The following is a 23636-nucleotide window of genomic DNA, read 5'->3' as shown; positions in this document are numbered from 1 at the left end:
CGTATAACAAATGAGAAGTGTGCTGCGGGCTGCGCAGAAGCGTGGATTTCCCCTCGGCGCCCTTGGCACGGCATCTCGGCGCGGCCTCTTGGCATAATAAGCGCCAAGATCACGTGATTGAAAAACAACAGATATAGAGTCCGTAAAAAATAGTAAAAATATTAGAAAAAAGAGGAGATTCCGATAGTGTAACTTAGGGGTTTGTAACAGCGCTCAAGTAGTAAAGCAACCCATAAGTCCTGTTATAGGCACCCTTGGCTACATAGCCCCCATTCTCCCCACATTGCCCATCATTACCTCCCGCACTCCCTCTCGCGCTTCCTCCCGCGCCTCCCAGCGCACTACTTCTCACCAAGGCCGTTCCTACCCCCATGAAATGGCAACCCGTTCCCAGAGCACCGCTCGTCCCCCGTCCCCTCTCGATCAAGGAGAGTTGGGACCCACTATTTTGGCAACCGCCAATGAGCCAACAAGCCTCAAACCCAAGGTCTATGGGGAAATCTCCCTCAGCCGCGCAATCTCCCTCCTCCTGGGATTGCAAAACCAAGTCCTCCGGCTCAAACAGGAACTCAAGGAACAAAAAGAAGCCACAAAGGAAGCCCAAGACTGGATGGGAGCAGTCGACCAAGCCCTCACTCGCATTGAGGCTAGGGGTGGAACCCCACACACACCAGAAGACCGGAAACCTCCGGCAATCAAGGCCACGCCCAGGCCCCTACCCAAAGCCAACCCTCTTCCAGCGCCTAGTGCGCCCCTCGTTGCCTGGGCTAACCCCACAAAAGCTCCCCCCATCTTTGCACAACCAATGCCCGTCCAAGCTCCCCCGCAAGTCCATACTCCCCCTGCACCTACGCCTATCCGGCTCCAATCCCCCCAAGTCCCACAACCAGTGGCCCCTGTAGCCACTTATCAAGCCCCGGTCAAGGTGGACCACCCTGACGCCTATTTGGGGAAGATAGGGAACGAAGCCCGCCAATGGCTCACACGGATGTTGGCATGGGTACGTCTGAATCAACGGATGTTCCCCACGGATCAGGAGGTCCTGTCGTTCCTCCTAATGAACATGAAGGACGTAGCAGGAGCCTGGGCTCACCCCCACCTCAATCAACTTGGGTCCCACAGGGCCCTTATCCAAACAGTTGACGAGTTTAAAACGGAGTTTTTGGCTGCATTTGGGAACCCGGATGCCACGCAAGCTGCCGAGCGGCAAATCACACAACTCACTCAGACAGGAACCTGTGCTGAGTATATCACAAAGTTTAGGACCATCACCATGGACCTAGACTGGAACGACGCCGCCCTTTGTGGGCAATTTGCACGTGGCCTTCACTGGGAGGTCAGCCGCCTCATTGCCACTCAAGAGCGGCGCCCAACTACCCTCCTGGAGCTGCAGAACGCGGCCCTGGTCATTGATAACGCCCTCCGCAAGGAACGTGCCAGCCACCCGCCTAAAGGTAGTAAGTCTGGAACTTCCTCCACCCCCAATAGGGGGGCGAGTACTGGCCAACAGGCCACAAGACCAGGACGCCTCTCTAGCAATCCTAATTTTGTCTCCGAGGAGGAGCAAAACCGCCGCTGGGCCAAAGGCCTATGCATCAAGTGTGGCAAGACAGGCCACAAGTTTGCGGAATGCCGCACTGGCTGGAAAGCCATGCCTAAGGAGGAAGGCGTCAAGAAAGAAGCCGCCAAGATTGGCAAAGAGTCTGGACCCGAATTGGGAAAAGACTAAGGGTACCTGCTGCCACGTGCAAGGACCCCAAGGACTCTGGTTGTATAGAAATATGTAATATATCAAGTAGCTTGAATAAAATCTCCCCACTCTTCACCATTTCTATTACACCAGAGAAACAAGCGGAAAACCTAGAAGTCCTGATAGATTCAGGCGCCACCTCCTCATTTTTACACCCCCGTACAGCGGAACTACTCTGCCTCCCTCTAATAGACCTCCCGTACCCCCGTACTGTTACCATGCTCAATGGGTCAAGCCCCCAGGCTGGCAAGATCTGGAAGAAGGCACTCCTAACCTTCTCCCTTGATGGCAAGAGAATGACCAAGACTTTCCTTATATGTAACACAGGGTCTCACGCCGCCATCCTGGGATTGAAGTGGTTGGGCGCCCACAACCCGGAAATTGACTGGAATATGCGCACTCTCACCTTTCCCCATGCACCACCCAAGCATGTAGCCATTGCCAAGGAAGAGGAAGCCGACCAAGAACCCCTTGAAGGAGTACCCTCCAAATACCACCAATATGCAAAGGTATTCGGAGAGGAAGAATTCAACAAGCTTCCTCCTCACCAGCACTACAATATTGGCATTGAGCTTACGGAAGAAGGCCCCTTGAACTCACCCTTATACAGTATGACCAATGCCAAGTCTGCCACACTGAAAGACTGGCTCAGGGACAAGCTCAAGGCTGGGAAGATCCGACCCAGCAAATTGTCAATTAGCTCTCCCGTAATGTTTGTCCCCAAAAAGGATGGTTCCCGCCGTTTGGTTGTCAACTACCGCCGTTTGAATAACCGGACCAAGAAAAACGTCTACCCATTACCCCGTCCAGATGACCTTATGGCCCAGCTCTGTGGTGCCAAGGTGTTCACTAAGCTAGACCTAAGGTGGGGTTACAACAACGTCCGTGTTAAGGAAGGGGACAAATGGAAAACTGCCTTCCGCACCAAGTACGGTCTATACAAGTCCCTGGTCATGACATTTGGCCTGACAAACGCCCCTGCCGCCTTTCAGCACTTCATGAACAAACTGTTCAAGGACTTACTGGATGTATGCGTCATCATCTACCTCAATGATATCCTAATCTACTCTAAGGATGACATAACTCACACAAAACACGTCCATGAGGTTCTGAGGCGGCTAATGGAGAATCAACTTTTTTGCAAGGCATCCAAATGTACGTTCCACGTCACCTCTGTGGAATACCTGGGGATCATTGTTTTGGACAAGGGATTTAGTCTGGATAAACTCAAAATCCAGGCCGTGCAAGAATGGCCAACCCCAACCAAAGTCAAGGAGGTTCAGTCCTTCCTGGGATTTGCCAATTTCCTACGACGGTTTGTGGCCAATTTTAGTCACATGGCGCGACCCCTACACAACCTAGTCAAAAAGGACACGCTCTGGAAATGGGACGCAAGGGAGCAGGAAGCATTCCAAGAACTAAAGAATGCCATCACAAACGCCCCTGTACTACGCCACGCTGATCCCACAAAGCCTTACTTCCTTGAAACGGACGCATCCGGCGCGGCCCTGGGGTCCATACTCAGTCAACGGCAAGAAGACGGACGCCTACACCCACTAGGATTTCTGTTGGAATCATTTAAAGGTGCCGAGCAGAACTACGACACCCATGATAAGGAACTCCTAGCCATCATCCAATCTTTTGAGTACTGGCGCATATTTCTAGAAGGAACCTTACACCCTATTACTGTGTTTACGGACCACCGCAACCTGGAATATTGGAAGGAGTCCCGCACCTTCAACCAACGCCATGCACGATGGCACTTACTCCTTGCCAGTTATAATTTCCAGATAGTCTACCGCCCAGGGAAACAGTTGGGAAAACCGGATGCCCTCTCACGTTGCTTGGATCATGCCGATGTCCCTCCCGCCAATCAAACAATGCTCCCAGATCCCGTATTTGCTAACATAGCCCAAGTGGTCCCTGAAAAAGAGCTCCAGCAACAGATCAAGGCTGCCCTGGATCAAGACGAGTCTCTGGAGGAGATATTACAGTTCCTCCAGAACAAATCCAAGGCACCACCCTCAATCAAACAAGCTTTTAAGGACTATGAGATGGAGGCCGGATTATTGTTCTACCAAGGACAAATTGTGGTACCTGACGTAGGCACCCTGAGGACGGATTTGCTTTGCATTTTCCACAACAGTCCATTGGCTGGTCACCCAGGCAGGCAACAAACTCTGGAATTGGTATCACGTAACTACTACTGGCCAGGCATCCGCGCAGATACATATTGGCACGTAGACTCCTGTGAAACCTGCCAAAGGATCAGAAAGCCCAAGTATGCCTCCATTCCCCCGCAACCGCTCGAGCTACCATCCAGACCCTGGCAACACGTCTCCTATGACATGATTGTGGACCTGCCAAGGGATGGGAATAATGACTCCATACTGGTCATAATAGACAGTTTCACAAAATACGGAATCTTTGTCAAATGTTCCAAGAAGCTCAAAGCACCCGAGCTAGCGGAACTGTTCCTGGAACACGTGTGGAAACGTCATGGAATGCCGGAAAAAACAATATTGGACAGGGGCAGAGTCTTCAACAACAAGTTCCTACGAGCACTGTACAAACAATTAGGCATTGACCCACACTTCTCCTCAGCGTACCACCCACAAAGCGACGGACAGACGGAACGAGTGAACCCCTCTATTGAACACTTCCTAAGGGCTTACTCCGGTATCAATCAACGGGACTGGACAAGGTGGCTCCCAATGGTGGAATTTGCATACAACAATGCCGTACATAGCAGTACTGGGAAAACCCCGTTCAAAGCCTTATATGGATGGGAGCCTTCCCTGACCCCGTCCAACATACCAACAGATGTACCGGAAGCCAATGATCTAGCTCAGACAATGGAATCCCAGTGGAGAGAAGTGGAAGCTGCACTCCGGCAATCCAAGACAAAAATGACCGCCGGAGAGGAAGGAAGCCCAACCGTATTTGAAGTAGGGGAAGAAGTATGGCTTGACGCCAGAAACGTTAACCTAAAAACCTTGAGCCCCAAACTGACGGAACAACGTCTGGGACCATTCAAAGTCTCCAAGAAAATCTCCAACCGTGCTTACCGACTCGAACTCCCTTCAACTATGCGCATCCACAATGTCTTCTACGTGGGACTATTGTCAAAAGTCAAAAGAGATGACAAACGCGCCTTTGAAAATTGCCCCCCTCCAGTCACCGTGGATGGGGAAGAAGAATACGAGGTGGAAGGGATCACAGACATGGAAGAAAGGAACGGGAAATGGTTCTTTAGGGTAAAATGGAAGGGCTATGGGTCAGAGGAGAACACCTGGTGTCATAGACACACTTGATACCAGGGAATTTATTCCCATTTTCTCGAATTTAAACGAAAGCAAACGGACAACATTTTCGATCACGTGACCTCGGCGCTTATATCATACGCTAAGCGCCGAGCCACGTCCCCTTCCGCGCTTATCTCAACATACGTAGCCACCTCCACCTGATGACATCACTATGACACGTCAGTGACACGTATGCATGAGTAAGGCCGACTGCGGAGCGGGGTTCTTATTGGATTATATATTTGATATGATGTATTTGTAATTAGTCACTCTGTAGAATATATAAGGAGGCCAACCAACCATGGTAACACCCAGGTCGATTACCTCTTGTCGCATCCCCATTGCTGTACAAGGGCCTTAAGCCCAGTAACCCACTTAGCTACTTAGTCCACACCGCCTTAAGCGGCTTCCTCGCTGTAGTTACATAGCTGGTCATCGCCCTTACGGCCTTGGTCATTGTAGTATAGCTGGTCGTCACCGTAGGATAGCTTGCTGCCGCCTTATGCGGTCTTCTACTTAGATACATCCGGCCGCAAGCGCCTTCCTCCTCGACGCCCTTACAGACGTCTAGGACACTAGGTAATTGACCTTACGTCGGTTGCAAACCGTTCTGTACACCCACCACTGAGACTCAACCCCGGAGAAGAATACCTGTACTAGCACAACCAAAATCACGTGATCGGGGCTACCTTGCGGGAGATAATAATCAAAACTCCCCCACCCCCACGTAGTAGGAAATTGCTATAAGGCAGGATATTCCTATCCCCCGCATACCACACGGTTGCCGCACCCTTTGCCAGCGGAGCCAGACAGCAGATACACCCGCTTGCAGAGACTAGGTACTACATCACGCCCGTCCACGGCAGTGATTAGTTACACTTACTGTTCAACGCTAGGTCGTTTGACGCAGGCTCTTAGCGTACTACGCAATAAAGCGCTCATAAGTCCTGACAAAGGCATCTACTAGTCTCCCCCATCTTCCCACCATTCTCTCCCGGACTCCCACACGCTCCTCTTTGCGGGCCTCTTCCCACGCTGGCCGCTCATACCCCCAATCTACCATGGCAACCCGTTCCCGGACGGCCTCTCGAGCCCAATCCCCTTTCGATTCGGGACACCTGGAACCCCAGCTTCCGCCAACCTCCTCTGTCGAATATGGCGAGGTCTCCCTTGAACGAGTCACCCGACTCCTCCTTGGCCTACTCGGCCAAGTTGAGCGCCTCGAGCGAGAAATCGCTGAGATCAAGGAAGCAGGGATTGAGACCCGGACAAACGTCGAAAATATCTCACAAACCGTCGATATTGTCAAGGATGGTCTCAAGTCCCTCCAGCTCCAAGGCCCCCGTACCCCAGAAGGGAACCAACCCAAGGCAGTGGAAGAAACGCCACGCCCCATACCAAAAACCAAGCCTATTGGATCGGTTAGTAGGGGACCCTTCTGGTCAGAACCAACTAGGGAAATCCCAGGTCTCGCCCAGCCTACCCCAAGAAGAGCCGCACCCCTGCGAGTCCCGTCTCCCCCTCCATCTCCGCATCTCCAATCCCCCATCGGAGCACCTGCCCCTCCTCCACCGGCTCCAGTCGCCGCATATCCTGCCCCGGTCAAAGTAGACCACCCAGACGCCTATACAGGCAAGATCGGGAGTGAGGCCAAACAGTGGCTCACAAGGATGTTGGCCTGGACCCGGCTAAACTCGCGCATGTTTCCCACGGACCAAGAAGTCCTATCCTTCCTTCTGATGAATATGAAGGATTCCGCGGGAGCATGGGCACACCCACACCTTGACCAGCTTGGATCACACCGGGCAATCATCCAAACGGTTGAGGGATTCAAAATGGAGTTTTTGGCAGCATTCGGTGACCCTGATGCCACAAGGGCCGCCGAGCGGAAGATCACCTTGCTTACCCAGTCCGGCACATGCGCGGATTATATCACAAAGTTCAGAACCCTGGCAATGGAACTGGACTGGAACGACGCGGCCCTCCGAGGCCAGTTTGCCCGCGGCCTCCACTGGGAGGTCAGCCGCCAAATTGCTACCCGCGAACATCGCCCCCGAACACTCCTCGAGCTGCAAAACGCAGCACTCGTTATTGACAACGCTCTCCGAGAAGAGCGTGCTAGCCACCCGCCGAGGGATAATAAGTCTAGCAAGCAACCCCACCCCGCAAGGGGAACAAGTACCGGCCAATCAAGTACCGGTTCGAAGAAACTCTCCGACGACCCCAATTTCGTGTCGGAGGAGGAAAGGAATCGCCGCCGCGCCGCTGGCGCCTGCATCAAGTGCGGCAAAATGGGCCACAAGTTCGCGGAATGCCGCACGGGCTGGAAGGCTACCCCTACTGAGGACAAAGGGAAAGCCAAGGAAACCGCCAAGATTGGCGAAGACTCCAAGTACCAATTGGGAAAAGAGTAAGGGTACCTGCTGCCGCGCGCAAGGACCCCAAGGACTCTGGTTTTGTCTTGGAAATATGTAATATATTGAATAGCCACAATAGAATCTCCCCCCTCTTCACTATTTCCATCAAACCAGAGAAACAAGCGGATCACTTAGAAGTCCTGATAGACTCAGGCGCCACCTCATCCTTCTTACACCCCCGTACAGCGGAACTACTCCGCCTCCCTCTAATAGACCTCCCACAACCCCGTACTGTTACTATGCTCGATGGGTCGAGCCCCCAGGCTGGAAAGATTTGGAAGAAGGCCCACCTAACCTTCCTATTTGATGGCAAACGCATGACGGAAACCTTCCTGATTTGCAATACTGGATCACACGCTGCCATCCTAGGAATTAAATGGTTAGAGAATCATAATCCCAAAATCGATTGGAACTCGCGCACCCTCTCATTCCCTCACACGCCCCCGGAACACATAGCCATTGCTGAAGAAGAGGAAGCTGACAAGACACCCCTTGAAGGAGTACCCTCCAAGTACCATCAATATGCAAAGGTATTTGGGGAAGAAGAATTCAATAAACTTCCCCCTCATAGACACTACAATATCGGCATTGAACTTACGGAAGAAGGACCCCTGAACTCCCCCCTTTATAGCATGACTGATGCCAAATCCGCTACACTCAAGGACTGGCTCAGGGACGAGCTCAAGGCTGGGAAAATCCGACCCAGTAAATCACCAATCAGCTCCCCGGTTATGTTCGTGCCCAAAAAGGATGGTTCCCGTCAACTTGTAGTAGACTATCGTCGTCTGAACAACCAGACAAAGAAGAACATTTACCCGCTACCCCGTCCAGATGACCTCATGGCCCAGCTTTGCGGTGCCAAGGTCTTCACCAAGCTAGACCTAAGATGGGGTTACAATAACGTCCGTGTTAAAGAAGGTGACAAATGGAAAACGGCTTTCCGCACCAAATATGGCCTATACGAATCCCTGGTTATGACCTTTGGCTTGACTAATGCTCCTGCGGCCTTCCAACACTTCATGAACAAACTGTTCAAGGATTTATTGGATGTATGCGTCATCATCTACCTTGATGATATCCTAATCTACTCAAAGGATGACGCAACCCATACCCAACACGTCCATGAAGTCCTACGACGCTTAATGGAGAACCAATTGTTCTGTAAGGCATCCAAGTGTACATTCCACGTCACATCAGTGGAGTATTTAGGAATAATTGTATTGGATAAGGGATTCAGCCTGGATAAGCTCAAAATCCAGGCAGTCCGAGAATGGCCTACGCCCACCAAAGTCAAGGAAGTACAATCGTTCCTAGGCTTTGCCAATTTCCTGCGCCGCTTTGTTGCCAATTTTAGTCACATAGCCCGGCCACTGCACAACCTAGTGAAGAAAGATACGCCATGGAAATGGGAAACTAGGGAACAGGAAGCCTTCCAAAACCTGAAGGATGCCATCACTAGTGCCCCGGTACTCTGCCACGCTGACCCTGCCAAACCATACTTCCTCGAAACGGATGCCTCCGGCGCAGCACTGGGCTCTATACTAAGCCAACGCCAAGAGGATGGTCGCTTACATCCCCTAGGTTTCTTGTCAGAATCATTCAAAGGTGCTGAACAGAACTACGACACCCACGACAAGGAACTTCTTGCGATCATCCGCTCCTTTGAATATTGGCGAATCTTCCTGGAAGGAACGGCCCACCCCATAACGGTATTCACCGATCACAGGAACTTAGAGTACTGGAAAGAATCCCGAACCTTCAACCGTCGTCATGCAAGGTGGCACCTTTTACTAGCTGGCTACAATTTCCAAATAGTCTATCGCCCTGGCAAGCAGTCCGGCAAACCAGATGCCCTGTCCCGCCGCGCCGACCACGCCGATATTCCGCCTGCCGACCAAACAATGCTGCCCGACCCCGTCTTTGCCAACGTGGCACTAGTTCTACCGGAAAAAGAGCTACAAAGGCGTATCGAGTCAAGCCTGGACCAGGACAAGTCCCTGGAAGAGATTCTCCAATTCTTACAAAACGAGTCCAAGGCACCACCTTCCATCAAACGCGCGTTCAAGGATTATGAAATGGAGGCTGGACTGTTGTTTTATCAGGGACGGATCGTAGTACCGGACGTAGGGACCTTGAGGACGGATCTGCTCAATATCTTCCACGATAGTCCGTTGGCGGGCCATCCGGGCAGACAAAGGACTCTAGAACTAGTATCCAGAACTTACTACTGGCCCGGCATACGTGCAGATACATACTGGCACGTTGACTCATGTGAAACCTGTCAACGGATTCGGAAACCCAAGTACGCGTTGATCCCGCCTCAGCCTTTAGAACTCCCATCACGCCCGTGGCAACATGTGTCATACGACATGATAGTAGACCTACCCAAAGACGGAAACTGTGATTCTATCCTGGTCATTGTGGATAGTTTTACTAAGTACGTGATCCTAGTAGAGTGCTCCAAGAAGCTCAAAGCCCCGGAACTAGCAGACCTATTCCTACGCCATGTGTGGAAGCGTTACGGCATGCCTGAGAAGACAATATCAGACCGCAGACGGGTTTTTAATAACAAATTCCTGAAGGCGCTGTACCAACGCCTGGGGATAGACCCCCACTTCTCTTCGGCCTACCATCCTCAAAGCAACGGGCAAACGGAACGCGTGAACCCCACGGTGGAACACTTTTTACGGGCGTACTCAGGGGTAAACCAGAAAGACTGGGTCAAGTGGCTACCAATGGCGGAATTTGCCTACAACAACGCGGTACACAGCTCCACAGGCAAATCTCCCTTCAAGGCACTTTACGGCTGGGAACCTTCCTTGACCCCAAGTAACGTCCCAACGGATGTCCCCGAGGCAGATAATCTGGCCACCCAAATGGAAGAACAATGGCGGGAAATAGAGGCGGCACTCCGGCAATCAAAGACACGCATGGTAGCCGGAGAAGCAGGTAAACCACTTGAATTCGAAATTGGGGAAGAAGCCTGGCTGGACGCCAAGAATGTGAAGCTGAAGACCCTTAGTCCAAAGCTAACCGAACAACGCCTAGGCCCCTTCAAGGTAACCGAGAAAATCTCCGACAGGGCTTACCGCTTGGAACTTCCTCCAACCATGCGGATCCATAACGTTTTCTATGTGGGACTTTTATCTAAAGTCAAGAGGGACAAAAAGCGCACCTTTGAGAATCGCCCCCCTCCAGTCACCGTGGACGGGGAAGAGGAATACGAAGTGGAAGGGATAACGGACATGGAAGAACGGAACGGGAAATGGTTCTTCAGAGTCAAATGGAAGGGCTACGGACCAGAAGATAACACGTGGGAGCCCCGGGAGAACCTCAAAAATGCGGGGAAAATTTTGAAAAAATACAAAGAAGAAATGAGAAAGAAGGCCCTCGGCGCTGCCAAGGCCCTTAGAGGGGGGGCAGTGTCATAGACACACTTGATACCAGGGAATTTATTCCCATTTTCTCGAATTTAAACGAAAGCAAACGGACAACATTTTCGATCACGTGACCTCGGCGCTTATATCATACGCTAAGCGCCGAGCCACGTCCCCTTCCGCGCTTATCTCAACATACGTAGCCACCTCCACCTGATGACATCACTATGACACGTCAGTGACACGTATGCATGAGTAAGGCCGACTGCGGAGCGGGGTTCTTATTGGATTATATATTTGATATGATGTATTTGTAATTAGTCACTCTGTAGAATATATAAGGAGGCCAACCAACCATGGTAACACCCAGGTCGATTACCTCTTGTCGCATCCCCATTGCTGTACGAGGGCCTTAAGCCCAGTAACCCACTTAGCTACTTAGTCCACACCGCCTTAAGCGGCTTCCTCGCTGTAGTTACATAGCTGGTCATTGCCCTTACGGCCTTGGTCATCGTAGTATAGCTGGTCGTCACCGTAGGATAGCTTGCTGCCGCCTTACGCGGTCTTCTACTTAGATACATCCGGCCGCAAGCGCCTTCCTCCTCGACGCCCTTACAGACGTCTAGGACACCTGGGAACCAAGGGAAAACCTCAAAAACGCCGAAAAAATCCTAAAAAATTTTGAGAAAGAGATGAAAAAGAAGGCCCTTGGCGCCGCCAAGGCCCTTAGAGGGGGGGCAGTGTTGTAGACACAATTGATACCAGGGAATTTATTCCCAATTTCTTGAATTTAAACAAAGATAAACGGACAACATTTTCAATCACGTGACTTTGGCGCTTATATCATACACTAAGCGCCAAGCCACGTCCCCATCCGCGCTTATCTCAGCATACGTAGCCACCTCCACCTATGACGTCATCATGACACGTCAGTGACACGTACGCATGAGTAAGGCCAACTGCAGAGCGGGGTTCTTATTGGTCATGGTATTGCATATAGTATATTTGTAATTAGTTCACCTCTGTAATATATAAGGAGGCCAACCAACCATGGTAACACCCAGGTCAATTACCTCTTGTTGCATCCCACCACTGTACAAGGGCCTTAAGCCCAGTAACCTACTTAGTCACTCAGTACACACCGCCTTAAGCGGCCTCCTTGTTGTAGTTACATAGCTGGTCATTGCCCTTACGGCCTTGGTCACCGTAGTATAGCTGGTCGTCGTCGTAGGATAGCTTGCCGCCGCCTTACGCAGTTTCCCACTTAGATACATCTGGCCGCAAGCGCCCCCCTTCCTTGACGTCCTTACAGACGTCTAGGACATTTGGTGTTTCCACCTTTAGCTAAATACACAGCTTGTACTTGACGCAGTAATGAATCATACAAATTGCCAATATATTTTGGGGAAATTTGTTTCCATTTGTCCCTCACTATTTTCCATAATTCTTCCTTATTCAAAGCGGGAGGTCAGTGAGTATGCACGCGCTCCTTCAGATGCCACCAGACGTTCTTGATTATGTTCAAATCTGGGCTTTTTGACAGCCATGGGAGGATGCTTACACCCCAACTGGCAAGCCAACGTTGTGTCAGCCTGGCTGTATGCTTTGGATCTTGGTTGTGCTGGAATGTAATGTCAAACAGGGTGATTTTATAGTTGGCAAGGGTTCCAAAGAAGGCGTCCCCAAGGATTTCAATGTATCCTGGGGCATTCAGCTTGCGTTGTATAAGGTACAATTGCCCAACTCCCTCTTGGGTAATGCACCCCCAAATGAAGATACCCCTGCCACCATGAGATATTGTCTTTTTGGTGTATTGGGGATTATACAGGGACTCACCAGGTTGCCTCCAGTAATATTGGCCGCTGTTGGCCCCAAATAACTTGATTTTGTTGTAGACACACTCAATACCAGGGAATTTATTCCCATTTTCTTGATTTTAAACAAAGACAATTGGACAACATTTTCAATCATGTGACTTTGGCGCTTATATCATACGCTAAGCGCCAAGCCACGTCCCCCATCTGCGCTTACCTCAGCACGCGTAGCCACCTCCACCTGATGACATCACTATGACACGTATGCATGAGTAAGGCCAACTGCGGATTGGGGTTCTTATTTGATACAGTATTGCATATAGTTGTATTTGTAATTAGGTAACTCTGTAATATATAAGGAGGCCAACCAACCATGGTAACACCCAGGTTGATTACCTCTTGTTGCATCTCCAACTTGTACAAGGCCTTAAGCCAGTAACTACTAAGTCCCCCCCTGTACACGTTGCCGTAAGCAACTTCCTCATTGTAGATACATAGCTTGCCACTGTCACTAGGACTGTGGTCATTGTACTTAGGTAGTTAGTCATTGTAGGTAGCCCCACCACCGCCTTAAGCGGTTCACTCAGTCCATACGGCCACAAGCGCCTGCTACCTAGACAACCCTTAAGGACGTCTAGGACAGATTTGGACTTTGTCCAAGAAGACAATGTTGTCCCAGTGTGATTGTGGCCAGAATAATCAACTGTGGGCCCATGTGCAACAGGCTTTTCTATGCCAATAAGTGAGCAGGGGTACTTGGTGGCATTTGTATGGCCGTAAACCCAGCTCTTGGAGGTAGCAGCGGAGGGTAGAGGACCCAATGGCAGGGAAGTACTGCCGTCTAATATTTGCTGCTGTTGGTACTCTACTCCAAGCTAGGGCCAAAGCAGCAAATCTGTCATACACCACGGTAATGTGGGTACACGCTAGTGGGTTGGGCGCTTTAGGCCGTACTACTACAAGGCACTGCTTATCTAATCTATCTAAGGCTATACTACTAACGCGTATGGCGTTTATACTACTAACTATCTACTGCAAAGGGGCCTGAGGCCTGGGAGAAGTGATGAGCGCAAGTAAGGGGGTTAACTTCTGAATCAACTGGGGGCCAGCTACTTAGCTGGCTGAGATCCCTCCTCAATGGATATGAGACAAGGTAAAATTGACTTGGGGTCTCCAAGCAATTTTCCTGCTGTATATATAGACAAGGGCGCACTATTTACATGGTCTGTGCGCGTGAGAAAGGAAGTACATGTGACAAATGAGAAGTGTGCTGCGGCTGCGCAGAAGCGTGGATTTCTTCTAAGCGCCCTTGGCACAGCATCTTGGCACGGCATCTTGGCAATGTAAGCGCTGAGATCACGTGATTGAAAAACATAAGATATTGAGTCCGCAAAAAATAGTAAAAATATCAGAAAAAATAGGTGAGTCTAATGGTATAATTCTTGAGGGTGTAACAAAATCTGACGTTGCTGGGGGTTAACTTTTGTGGGCGCCCAGGAATGGGATTGTGTTGATTGAGTGGGCAGTCAGTAAGTCCATACTTGGCCCAGATACAACCAACAGTAGCGTGAGAGACCTTGGTCTCAGGTTGCAAAAGCTGAACAATAGCCCAATCTGAGTATTTGAGCTTTTTCAGCGCAATTATCTGAGCCTTAGTCTTGGGACTAGTGTATTGAGCCATTTGCGCACTCTTGGCAGGTATTTGAGCGTAAAAAGGGGTGGTAAATGGCAGTCAATGAGGGAGGACCAAGTAGCTTATATAAAGTGATCAAAAAGAATGAGCCAGCCCAAAAATTTTGCTCATGCGTATCTCCACAAGGAGACTTAGTTTTGATCTAAAATTTTGTATATATGTTCTATACTACTGTATCTACAAAATTTACTATTACATTGTAAACAAATTCTCAATTGTGCGGGTGACGCATGAGCGTCATTGATTTGAGCTCACGTGGCTCAATCTTTTTGGGCGCAAGTGTATATGATTGTCACTATGGAACAAATTGTGGATTGTAACAATGTTCAAGACAAGCTGAATATCTGGATGTATAGTCAGACACTTGCATTGATTATGATTGGCCAACAACTCTTGGATTGTATAACGCATGTAAAAGAAGAAATAAAGTACAGGCAAGAAGAAAGGCAAAGGAACAAGAAAACTGAAGATGAGATTGAGATGCAAAGATTAGAGGCTCAAGCGCGTACAAGCATGGTGTAATTTTGTGTTGGGGTTTATTTGTGTCTTATAATAATGGCTTTCCTTCTCACAGCACGTGTAGTTAGGTTATATTACCCTAAGTTTAGATTCAAGAGATTACTAAAATGATTTAGAGTGCCTCCGGATCTCTGGTCTGCAGCCTCTGACTTGATAGTCAGCAGGCTCTCCAAATAATTTCTGGTTCCCTCAGAACTCCCCCAATCTTGCGCGTTTGAAATATTCACATGAGTCCTTCCCAGTATATGGATCCTATCTTTGGTATACATATCTAAGATAAAGGGCCAAGGGCAGTGTTGGGGCGCTTATTCGCACAAGCGACACCCTTCGAATCAAGAGGTGCTGGTAAAGGCACCGATCATATTTATAAGTTTGATGGGCATAGCAAGATCTCTTTAAGGCTTTTCTCTCCCTTATTCCCTATACCCCCTCCTCTTCCAACGACGATACTTACGAGCCTGAATATACCCACATCAGTATGGATAGTTGTCCCCAAGATCCTGAACCCAGTCTCTGCACACAAATCGTGTCCAACCCCGATATATCAGTAAGCCTAACCACTTGGCTCGAGGCTTAGGGATGCTTACTAGCCTACCGCCACCTAGGGCATAGGTGTAAGTCCGTTTGAAGGGTTTTTACATCCGCTTTAATCTCAGACCGAGGAAATAGGTCCGGGTTGCAATCTATGCGCAAACAATTATAAGCATGGTAGACCAATTACTCTCACCTATATTAATCAATTACAAACCTGACCCCCGGCCATAGAGCATCGCCTCATTCCTACCATACCATGAAGAGGCCTTTCGGGATACATCGCGAAGCTCCTATATAGTATCGACAAGCTTGATGATCGCTTCTCTAATCGAACTGAAGACTCACGGGCTCAGTCTATTTGACGCCCTGATTGTGACAATGGTAAGTGAAACTAATCTTCGATCAAGTCGCTCCAGACTGATCCAGATGAAATTCTTACAGCTCACGACTATTATGACAGCATTCGTCACGGCAAACATTGCCTATGTAAGTAATCTACAATCGATTGTTTGACTTTAGACTCATCGGCTATAGAGTCGTACCTTAGGCCTCTCCATTAATATCTCCAGTTTTCTGTTCACTACCTTCTGGGTCTACTGGGGTCTGCAAGTATGGAACGATCCTAAAACCTTTGGGATTCCCGAGGGCGAGGAGAACTGTAATGCTAGTATCGACACCGTGTTCGTCGTATTCGGTCAAAACGTCAGCGTAACAAACAGCGGTCTGCGTGGGTTCGCCATGTTCATTTTCGCAATCGGCTCGATCTCTGCTCTGGCAGCGCTCTGGCAGTGTATAAAATGGACATTTCTATACGCTATTGGCGGAGCCGAGAAAGCCAAGCGAGCCGCTGCTGAGGAATATGTTCGGAAGCTTCGCGGTCAAAGGAGTGCGTACTATGTATATCATTTATTTAGGCTCTCAAGACTGATGGGACTCGCTCAGATCGCTCGGGTACCTCAGTACAACACATGTCCTTCTTTGGAGGCGCGGCTGGAATGATCTACATGATTATTACAACAGAACAAATCGTCCGGCGTAACCAGGACGTATCCACACAAGTCAACGATTGGAGCTACAGTCAAACTCTTGCAATGATCATGTTAGGCCAGCAGCTCATGGACTGTTGTACGTACATTAGGCAAGAGGTAGAATACAAAAAGAAGGAACGAGCACGAGCGAATGGCGATGTCTGATTGAAGTTGATTGGCGGGTTTTTGTTCTGTATCTGGTTTCTTGTCTGTAGCTGTGTCCGACATGTTTAACACATACCATTGGGTCATTCTCAGAATTGAATAAAGAATCTCCAAGCCTCAGTGCTGCCTCATTGACAGCCCCTTGGAAATCCTGGTTGCTTTTGCACAGATGAGTTACATTCTTTGGGTTGGTCATGTCTCTAAGGAATTAACACGCACCTGTAAAGGCGCTAGATAATTTGTGTGTTAGTCCCGGTTATATGCGCCCACCGCGTGACTCTTGCTCCCATTCATCTGTACCTTATCGTTTGATGACTCATATAGCTTGACCACCAGTTGTGTTCAATCGTTTGTCTTATTTTTGGAACGCTCCCGCAGAAAATCTCATGACAGGCTTTAGTTTGTATAATCAAGGAGCCTAGCTAAATTTCACTATATCACATCGCCATGTCTGTTTAATAAGGAAAGGCCCGGGGCTGTGTTCTCCGGGCCCCGTTGCTTTCAGGCGTCATGGTAATTAGCTCGAAGACCGCCTGAGCGGCTATGATTATTGTAGAAATATGTAGAATGTATTGGAATAATCTGTGATTGTCTTATGCAAGTGCCAAATGTTCATCGTCCCACTCTTGTATGTACTCAATCTTAACGCTTATTTCAATCTAATGGCCAGGCAACCCAAATCGAATTTATATTTTGATAATAATATATCATAGTTATAATGATACCACCCTTTCATAAATATCATCCAAGTCGCAGGATTCCTAACAGTAGTACTGGTAATGTCGCGCCCAAGTCCCATGAGCCGCAAAATCCGTCCGGATGTAGCTCGCTAAACAAGATCCCCTAAAAAAAGCAAACAAGAAAACAATTTGCCTGACTTAATGGCTAATTGCCAAGGGGCTCATTGCTCCTCTTTCGAGTTGACCCGCGTGACCCGGTGGTCTATGAACAGGCTGAAAAGCCAGATTTGGTGCCGTATCTGCTTCCGTAGCTACTGGATAAGGAATACCGTTCTAGAGGTCGGATAAAAGTCAATAGTTACTTCTTGAAATGTGTAACAGCGTGCCACTCACGACAGTACAAAAAACTTGGTTTTCCATGAACCAGTGATACACTCCCATTGCAATCTCGGAATTTGCAAGAGATTTCATCAACTTGGATAGATCGTCTGTGCTCTGCTCAGGGGCATAAGTATTGACGGCATGTGGTATCGTGATGATCACCGGAAGACTTACTCTAGCATCGCCCCAATCTATTGTTTGCTTTGTGGGTTCGGGGCAGCGATCTGTGGGGCTGGGACAGCGCGTGCACTTTGCCTCTTTGCCGTGCCTCTCGCTATAGCGGTAGTTCAAGTACTTTATCAACTGATCAAGCCGTTCTTGGACGCTTAAACGTATTCTGTACCCATCGTCGTCGTGCTGTAGGTTGGGAGTGCAAGCCGCTATCATTACCGCGTTGAGAAAGCACGAACCCGGGGCGGCAAGGCCTTTAATCCGGAATGTACCGGCCTTTTGTGCAAGAGAGCAAGACCGGATCACAGAAATGCCCTCTGGAGGGGATATGCTTGGAGTGTTTCCCTCGCGGCAGATGTCTACCAATATAGTAGCCACAATGGCCAGCTGCGAGAATAGCCCGAATAAATCACTCTCTTTGAGCCTCTTGGATTCGGATATAAACATATCATTATTGGTGTCACCGTGGCTGGTCACGTAGATGAGGAGATGTCGGTCAGGTGCACCTTGATGCCCGCTGCAAAGCTTCTTGATTTCGTGCTTGATTCTAGTAAATGCGGTGTTCACATCCAACTTTGTAAGTTGGAAGTTTTGCGGATATAGCGGCATAAGCGTATCCGCCAATACTTTGACATCATCTTCGAAATCGGTGCTGCTGATGGCGAAAATGGAGAGAGTGGGGGTTCGTCCATACAGAGTTCCTAGGAGGGGGCCAGAACCAAACCAAGCGATACTCGGATATCGAATAAGGACGATAAATCTATCAACGAGAGAGGAAGCAGAGTGATTCAACCCTGTCTGAAAAAGGTCGAGCCAATCACTATTGAACAGCGAGGACTGATGAACTGGACCCGTAGATCCTCGTTTTGAACCCGGTATAGTTCCGAGCTCTGCATAGATGGTAAATAATGGTGTATCTAAAAGAAGCTCCAATCGCTATACGAAATTTACACACCTTTGGAGCCAGTAGTGCCCTGTTTTACTGCCACACCCGGGTTATCGGATTGCGACCCATGTATGAACAAGGATGAGCCAACACATTCACGACCAGAGTCGGCCTGCGCCTGTGCTGCGTCGATCAAATCTCAGTAAGCTTATAATGGATGCGGCGACAAACCGGTGGCAAACTCACTCTGTGTTATGTTTAGTCCAGGTCCCAGAGTTACCTCCCCGACTGGACTCTGTTTCCCCCTCCCGGAAACACTAGCTACGTCGATGTTAGTGGTATCGATGACAAGGTCTCGAGGAGTCAAAAAACCTAGGAGAAATTAAATAAGCATTCACGCGCACCCAGCCAGCCACAAAATACACTCACTTTTTGTAGGCGCCGAGACATTAGGGTCAAGACGTCCCCGAGACGGCGCGTAAGGCTCGTCAGCCTCGTTCAGAGGTTCAATTGATGAGGGAGGAAAGAAAACAGTGAGCCCGGTGATTATGACTGCCACTAATACAGCTAGACTCCAGACCAATGCGATATCGAGTTGAGAACTAGGATATAGTTTCCTTTCATACTCTATCACTGGCTCTTCGAATATGTAGCATACAGTATATTTCTCGAGTGCCTTGAAGCCATGTTCAGTTGGGCAGACGAGGGGTAGGGGAGAATCAGGATGAGTGATGAGATTGACCTCGACCATGAGTATGCTCTAGATATGATCGTCAGAAACGGGTGATAGCGAGTAGGGATGAGTAGCAGTGGAATCAACTGGGCTAGAGAAAAGGACCGAATGGCCCTCATAGTACGTAGTAGTTTATAACTACATGCCCCAGAGATACTGGTCGCTGATTCCCCGCCGAGTAACTGGAAACAATGCTCAGAGTCGCGGATGCAAGTGTCTGATCCGCTCGGGTGCAGACCCTGAGTCCTCGTGTCGAGTGGATCCACGAGCCTCGGTGTTGTTTGGCCAATCGACAAAAAGCACATGACTTAACCTAGACAATACTTGGCAGAGTGTGCTGTGCAGTAAATTAGTATCCGAGATCCCGAGGAACACCTATTATTACACGGTGGACCCCAAAAGTGCGGATTTTCTGAACGTAAAAAACTGCGCGTTATATGCGGAGTGTTGGCAAAATCCGACCAGTTTTTCCACGAATCCGCATCCTCAACTCACCCCTGTGTGTCGTCGAGGTGCGGATTCTGCAATTTTAGGTGCGGATGTCTGGCAAAATCTGGGCATCATGCGGATTTTCCGTACTTTTACTATTGAGGCGGTTCCAATTACAATAGGACTTGGCACCGCACCACCTCGGCCAGGGTGCCGCCTCGGCCGCGCGTTCAAATGTACTACACTATCCCCTCAATAAACTCGACTTCCTTTCCATTCTCATCTCGACCTGGCTCCCTTCCTCCTATCCAGATACCCGATACTCCCTTGCTTTTACTAATACTACTTCACACCTTTGTTTCGTATGCTAAGCCGTCGATCTCTGAGATCAGCGATACGAGCTTGTTCCGGACCTAATATCGACTACCAACCAGCCTTGGCAAGAATTTCTCTCCCACCCCCACCCAAAGGCCGGCGCCCAAGGGCATTCGACTGGCGAATCCTAAAGACAGAATTCAAATCTCGGTCAACGCGTGCCTGACACCAGAAATTATTTCCCGAAGGAATCTGTGTTCTGTGGTAGCATCAGCATGATAGTGACAACAACCGCGTAGTTGCCTCACCAACCAGGGTTTCTACCTATAAACCCATCATTCTGTCACGGCCATGCCTATATAAACCCACATGTGGGTGCTCAATATGACCACGCCCTCTAGGTACGATACAAAATTAGTCAGGCCGCGTAGTTCGAACCCGACGTCGGAACCTGGTACTCGATCCAAACAACGAGCGCATTTGGCGTTCATCCGCAAACTTCAGCTCTTTCTTCTATTGGTGTTTTACCAGCGTAAAAACCTCACGAGAAGGGTACTGTTCTCGGGTGGTATCCGTTAAGAATAGCATTGGCGCGGTTGAGTGAATGCGGTGTCACGGTGAACTCCAAAAGTACGGAAAATCCGTATGACATCCAGATTTTGCCAGACATCTGCACTCAAAATTGCAGAATCCGCACCTTGACGACACACAGGGGTGAGTTGAGGGTGCGGATTCATGGAAAAACTGGTCGGATTTTGCCAATACTCCGCATATAACGCGCGATTATTTACGTTCAGAAAATCCGCACTTTTGGGGTCCACCGTGTGTCAATCATTAGCGTGTAGTCGCATACATCAGCTTTCACTCTCTTTCTGTTGTGGTATTACTTCTCATTGCATACTCCTTTGCCTAGCTGTTCAGGGTTATTATCAGATAGCATTTCCTCCAAAAAAAAATCTCTCTTCACACCGTGCACACTGCGGCGTAATGAGCTCTCGTGACCAGTTCTAGGATGGAATCAACGAGAGTTAGGTGTTGCTTCAGCTTCTAACAGCTCGAACATCACGCACCACACTGCCACAAGTCAATTGACAAACTGCAGAGACCAGTATCAAAACCACGTGTTCGTTGCGGTGTTTGTGGACAGAACACGTGAGTCATGCAAGCATCTCTTATAACCTCCTACAATCTATGATCACCAGCTCGCATTGTGACACCCCCCCTAATGCGCCCTTAGCCTTCCTTCAGCAATGCGCAGGTCTGAACTCTTCGTATGCGTCTGGTTGATGGCTATTTCCCTCCTGGTCTTCTCGAGAGTTAAGTTCAAAACATATCAATGCAGTCATGAATGTCTGCATCGTCCTACCCACCATCCTCAAGTTAGACGACCCAATCTTACTGCATGGAGTTGTTGCTACGCGTTTATCATATTGTGCGTGATAATTGTTCGCTGGCTCAAGTCTAGATTAGACCGACGGCTACTAGCGCAAGCTGAGAGCAAGCTTACACTACGTCGAGTCCGTCGCACGTCGCCGATAGCATCCGTTTTTGTGGCAACTAATCTACACGGTAAGAACGTTTGATTCGTAGGCAGAAGTGGCAGCTAATTTCACCCAATGTAGACACGGACAGTTCGAGAACTTCAGCCACAAATGCGTCTCAAACCAAGATTGGGCGAGGGAAACGGTTTGGGTTGAAGGACTCAAGTTTAGCCCCTGTCCCACAGTGTAAGCATGGGTATTGAGTGAGGCTGTGAATTATCTCCTAACAGATATCGCTTGCAGCGTGGAAAGTGAAGGAGCACCATTCCACCTTCCTTCAGAAGGACCGGATGCCTTCATTCACTACAGTGATGAAGGGTCTGGAAGAGAAAAGTGATATGACAAACCAGAAACGTGAGTTGATCTACGGGCTCAGTGATGGATGTAAATTATTGTCCGATCTTGATAGTCGTACCATATACTGATTCTGGCTAGTAGATGCGCTAGATCTGTCCCTTAATTCCCGTGCCCGACTCTATCCTATTCATGCCTCTCTACCTTTGCAGGCGAATGTAGACAAACAAGCCATTGTCCTAAATGAGCGCACAATCTCTGGCCGTTCGAAGCGGACCAAGACCAAGACCAAAGCTACAACTCGTTTTCTTCCTTACCCCAGCTTTTGCAACCTAAATGCACGGCCCCGACATCAATGTTTAATGCCAACTGTTCAAACACGCCATATCGGAAGAAAATCATCGCTTGAAACTGCACTATTTGGCAGTCCAAGCGTCCTTCAACCAAAACAAGTTGCTTGGTTCATTTTGATCGTGGCGGTTGACTATCGTGGTCTGCAGGATCCGGTGCACGACTTGGGATTCTGGAGGAATGTGCTCGGTGACCCTGCTCTTGAGTCGGAAATCATCTACTTCATTGAACTTGTAGGGGAAGAAGCTACACCGGAAAACATCAACAAAAATCTGACCGAGATGTATCATGACTCAGAATCACTTGGCAAAATTGGGCCTTCGAATCTGTTCGTGTACCTGACTGGCGAGGGTGACGAGCAAAACAGAATGCGCTTACTAGACGGAAAATTTATTTCGGAGGATGATATTGATCGATGGTTAGCTGAACTCCATAAGTCATGCGGATACACTCGGCCCATCATCCTGGCACTCGATATTTGCCGTGTCAACGCGGACAAGCCGAGTGCCAGAATGCAGCATGGCATAAATTTAATTTGTTCTGCATCCCCTGGGGAGAAAGCAAAGGCCATTCGATTCCAATCTAACCAGCCAATGCCCTACTCTTGCTTCGTGTTGGCCTTCATAACTGCTTCGAAAAGCTCCTCAACAAGTACAAGTGATGATTTCAAGGCAGACATCGAGCGGCGCCTAAAACAGCTGATTGGGCTTATGGATTCCGCTCCTTCGAAGAGGATCTCAGGTGAAAGTAACGATGGCCCCGGTCCTCAGGCGCCAGATTGGAGCCAAGCAAACGTGAGTGACCATATCTGAATCGAGATCGCCTCCTAAGCTATTCTCTGAACATTCTGTGTTCATAGGATCTATCAACCCTGCTTGAATTTGCAAGAATGATATCAAGAACTAAAATAGTGAAAGAGGTTCACGAATTTGTTGTAAAGTACTTTCCCGAGGTGTGTGTGTTCACACTTCGATTCTCCGAGCATCACTTCACTCAGGTTGTGCGGATTACCAGAATACCGGATCGGATCGCACGAAAAAGTATGGACGATCGCCTGAAAATCATACGAGGGATCATCTACGAGGTGCAAATAGAAACTCTATGATGTGTGCCTCGAACACGCCTGTTCCTGCCTGAGCCTCCGGTTAGGCCGGGAGTAACGAGCCCTGCTGTGGTATGCCCCGTAGACTATGCCCCAAGCTAGAATTCTAGATTGTTTCACATCATAGATTAATGCATACATACATAGATAG

General features: G+C 49.0%; 6 protein-coding genes across 6 annotated transcripts; 5 read left to right on the top strand and 1 right to left on the bottom strand.

Annotated features, from left to right (window-relative positions):
• Positions 1–376: 376 nt before the first annotated feature.
• RhiXN_03119 (Retrotransposon-derived protein PEG10) lies at positions 377–1729 on the top strand (the record flags this gene model as incomplete). The annotated part of the gene is made up of 1 exon (XM_043322936.1): positions 377–1729. The coding sequence occupies one exon, from the start codon at positions 377–379 to the stop codon at positions 1727–1729; it is 1353 nt and encodes a 450-aa protein (XP_043178432.1).
• A 239-nt stretch (positions 1730–1968) lies between these two features.
• On the top strand, positions 1969–5064 carry RhiXN_03118 (Retrotransposable element Tf2 protein; the record flags this gene model as incomplete). Its single annotated transcript, XM_043322935.1, has 1 exon — positions 1969–5064. One exon carries the CDS (start codon positions 1969–1971, stop codon positions 5062–5064), a length of 3096 nt encoding a protein of 1031 aa, XP_043178431.1.
• A 1052-nt stretch (positions 5065–6116) lies between these two features.
• On the top strand, positions 6117–10903 carry RhiXN_03117 (Retrotransposable element Tf2 protein; the record flags this gene model as incomplete). Its single annotated transcript, XM_043322934.1, has 2 exons — positions 6117–7465; positions 7552–10903. 2 exons carry the CDS (start codon positions 6117–6119, stop codon positions 10901–10903), a joined length of 4701 nt encoding a protein of 1566 aa, XP_043178430.1.
• Positions 10904–15353: 4450 nt separating this feature from the next.
• Positions 15354–16602, top strand: RhiXN_03116 (uncharacterized protein; the record flags this gene model as incomplete). The annotated part of the gene is made up of 7 exons (XM_043322933.1): positions 15354–15422; positions 15481–15489; positions 15545–15583; positions 15641–15790; positions 15851–15895; positions 15944–16295; positions 16352–16602. 7 exons carry the CDS (start codon positions 15354–15356, stop codon positions 16600–16602), a joined length of 915 nt encoding a protein of 304 aa, XP_043178429.1.
• An 878-nt stretch (positions 16603–17480) lies between these two features.
• RhiXN_03115 (uncharacterized protein) lies at positions 17481–19471 on the bottom strand (the record flags this gene model as incomplete). The annotated part of the gene is made up of 6 exons (XM_043322932.1): positions 17481–17615; positions 17676–17777; positions 17838–18724; positions 18790–18903; positions 18967–19092; positions 19150–19471. 6 exons carry the CDS (start codon positions 19469–19471, stop codon positions 17481–17483), a joined length of 1686 nt encoding a protein of 561 aa, XP_043178428.1.
• A 2070-nt stretch (positions 19472–21541) lies between these two features.
• On the top strand, positions 21542–23488 carry RhiXN_03114 (uncharacterized protein; the record flags this gene model as incomplete). Its single annotated transcript, XM_043322931.1, has 6 exons — positions 21542–21629; positions 21668–21766; positions 21820–21924; positions 21982–22092; positions 22177–23177; positions 23243–23488. The coding sequence occupies 6 exons, from the start codon at positions 21542–21544 to the stop codon at positions 23486–23488; spliced, it is 1650 nt and encodes a 549-aa protein (XP_043178427.1).
• Between the last annotated feature and the right edge of the window lie 148 nt (positions 23489–23636).

This window comes from Rhizoctonia solani, chromosome 3 (genome assembly GCF_016906535.1).
Source record: "Rhizoctonia solani chromosome 3, complete sequence".
NCBI lineage: Eukaryota > Fungi > Basidiomycota > Agaricomycetes > Cantharellales > Ceratobasidiaceae > Rhizoctonia > Rhizoctonia solani.
Note: the sequence above shows the minus strand (reverse complement) of the source record. Positions and strands in the feature narration are given on the sequence as shown.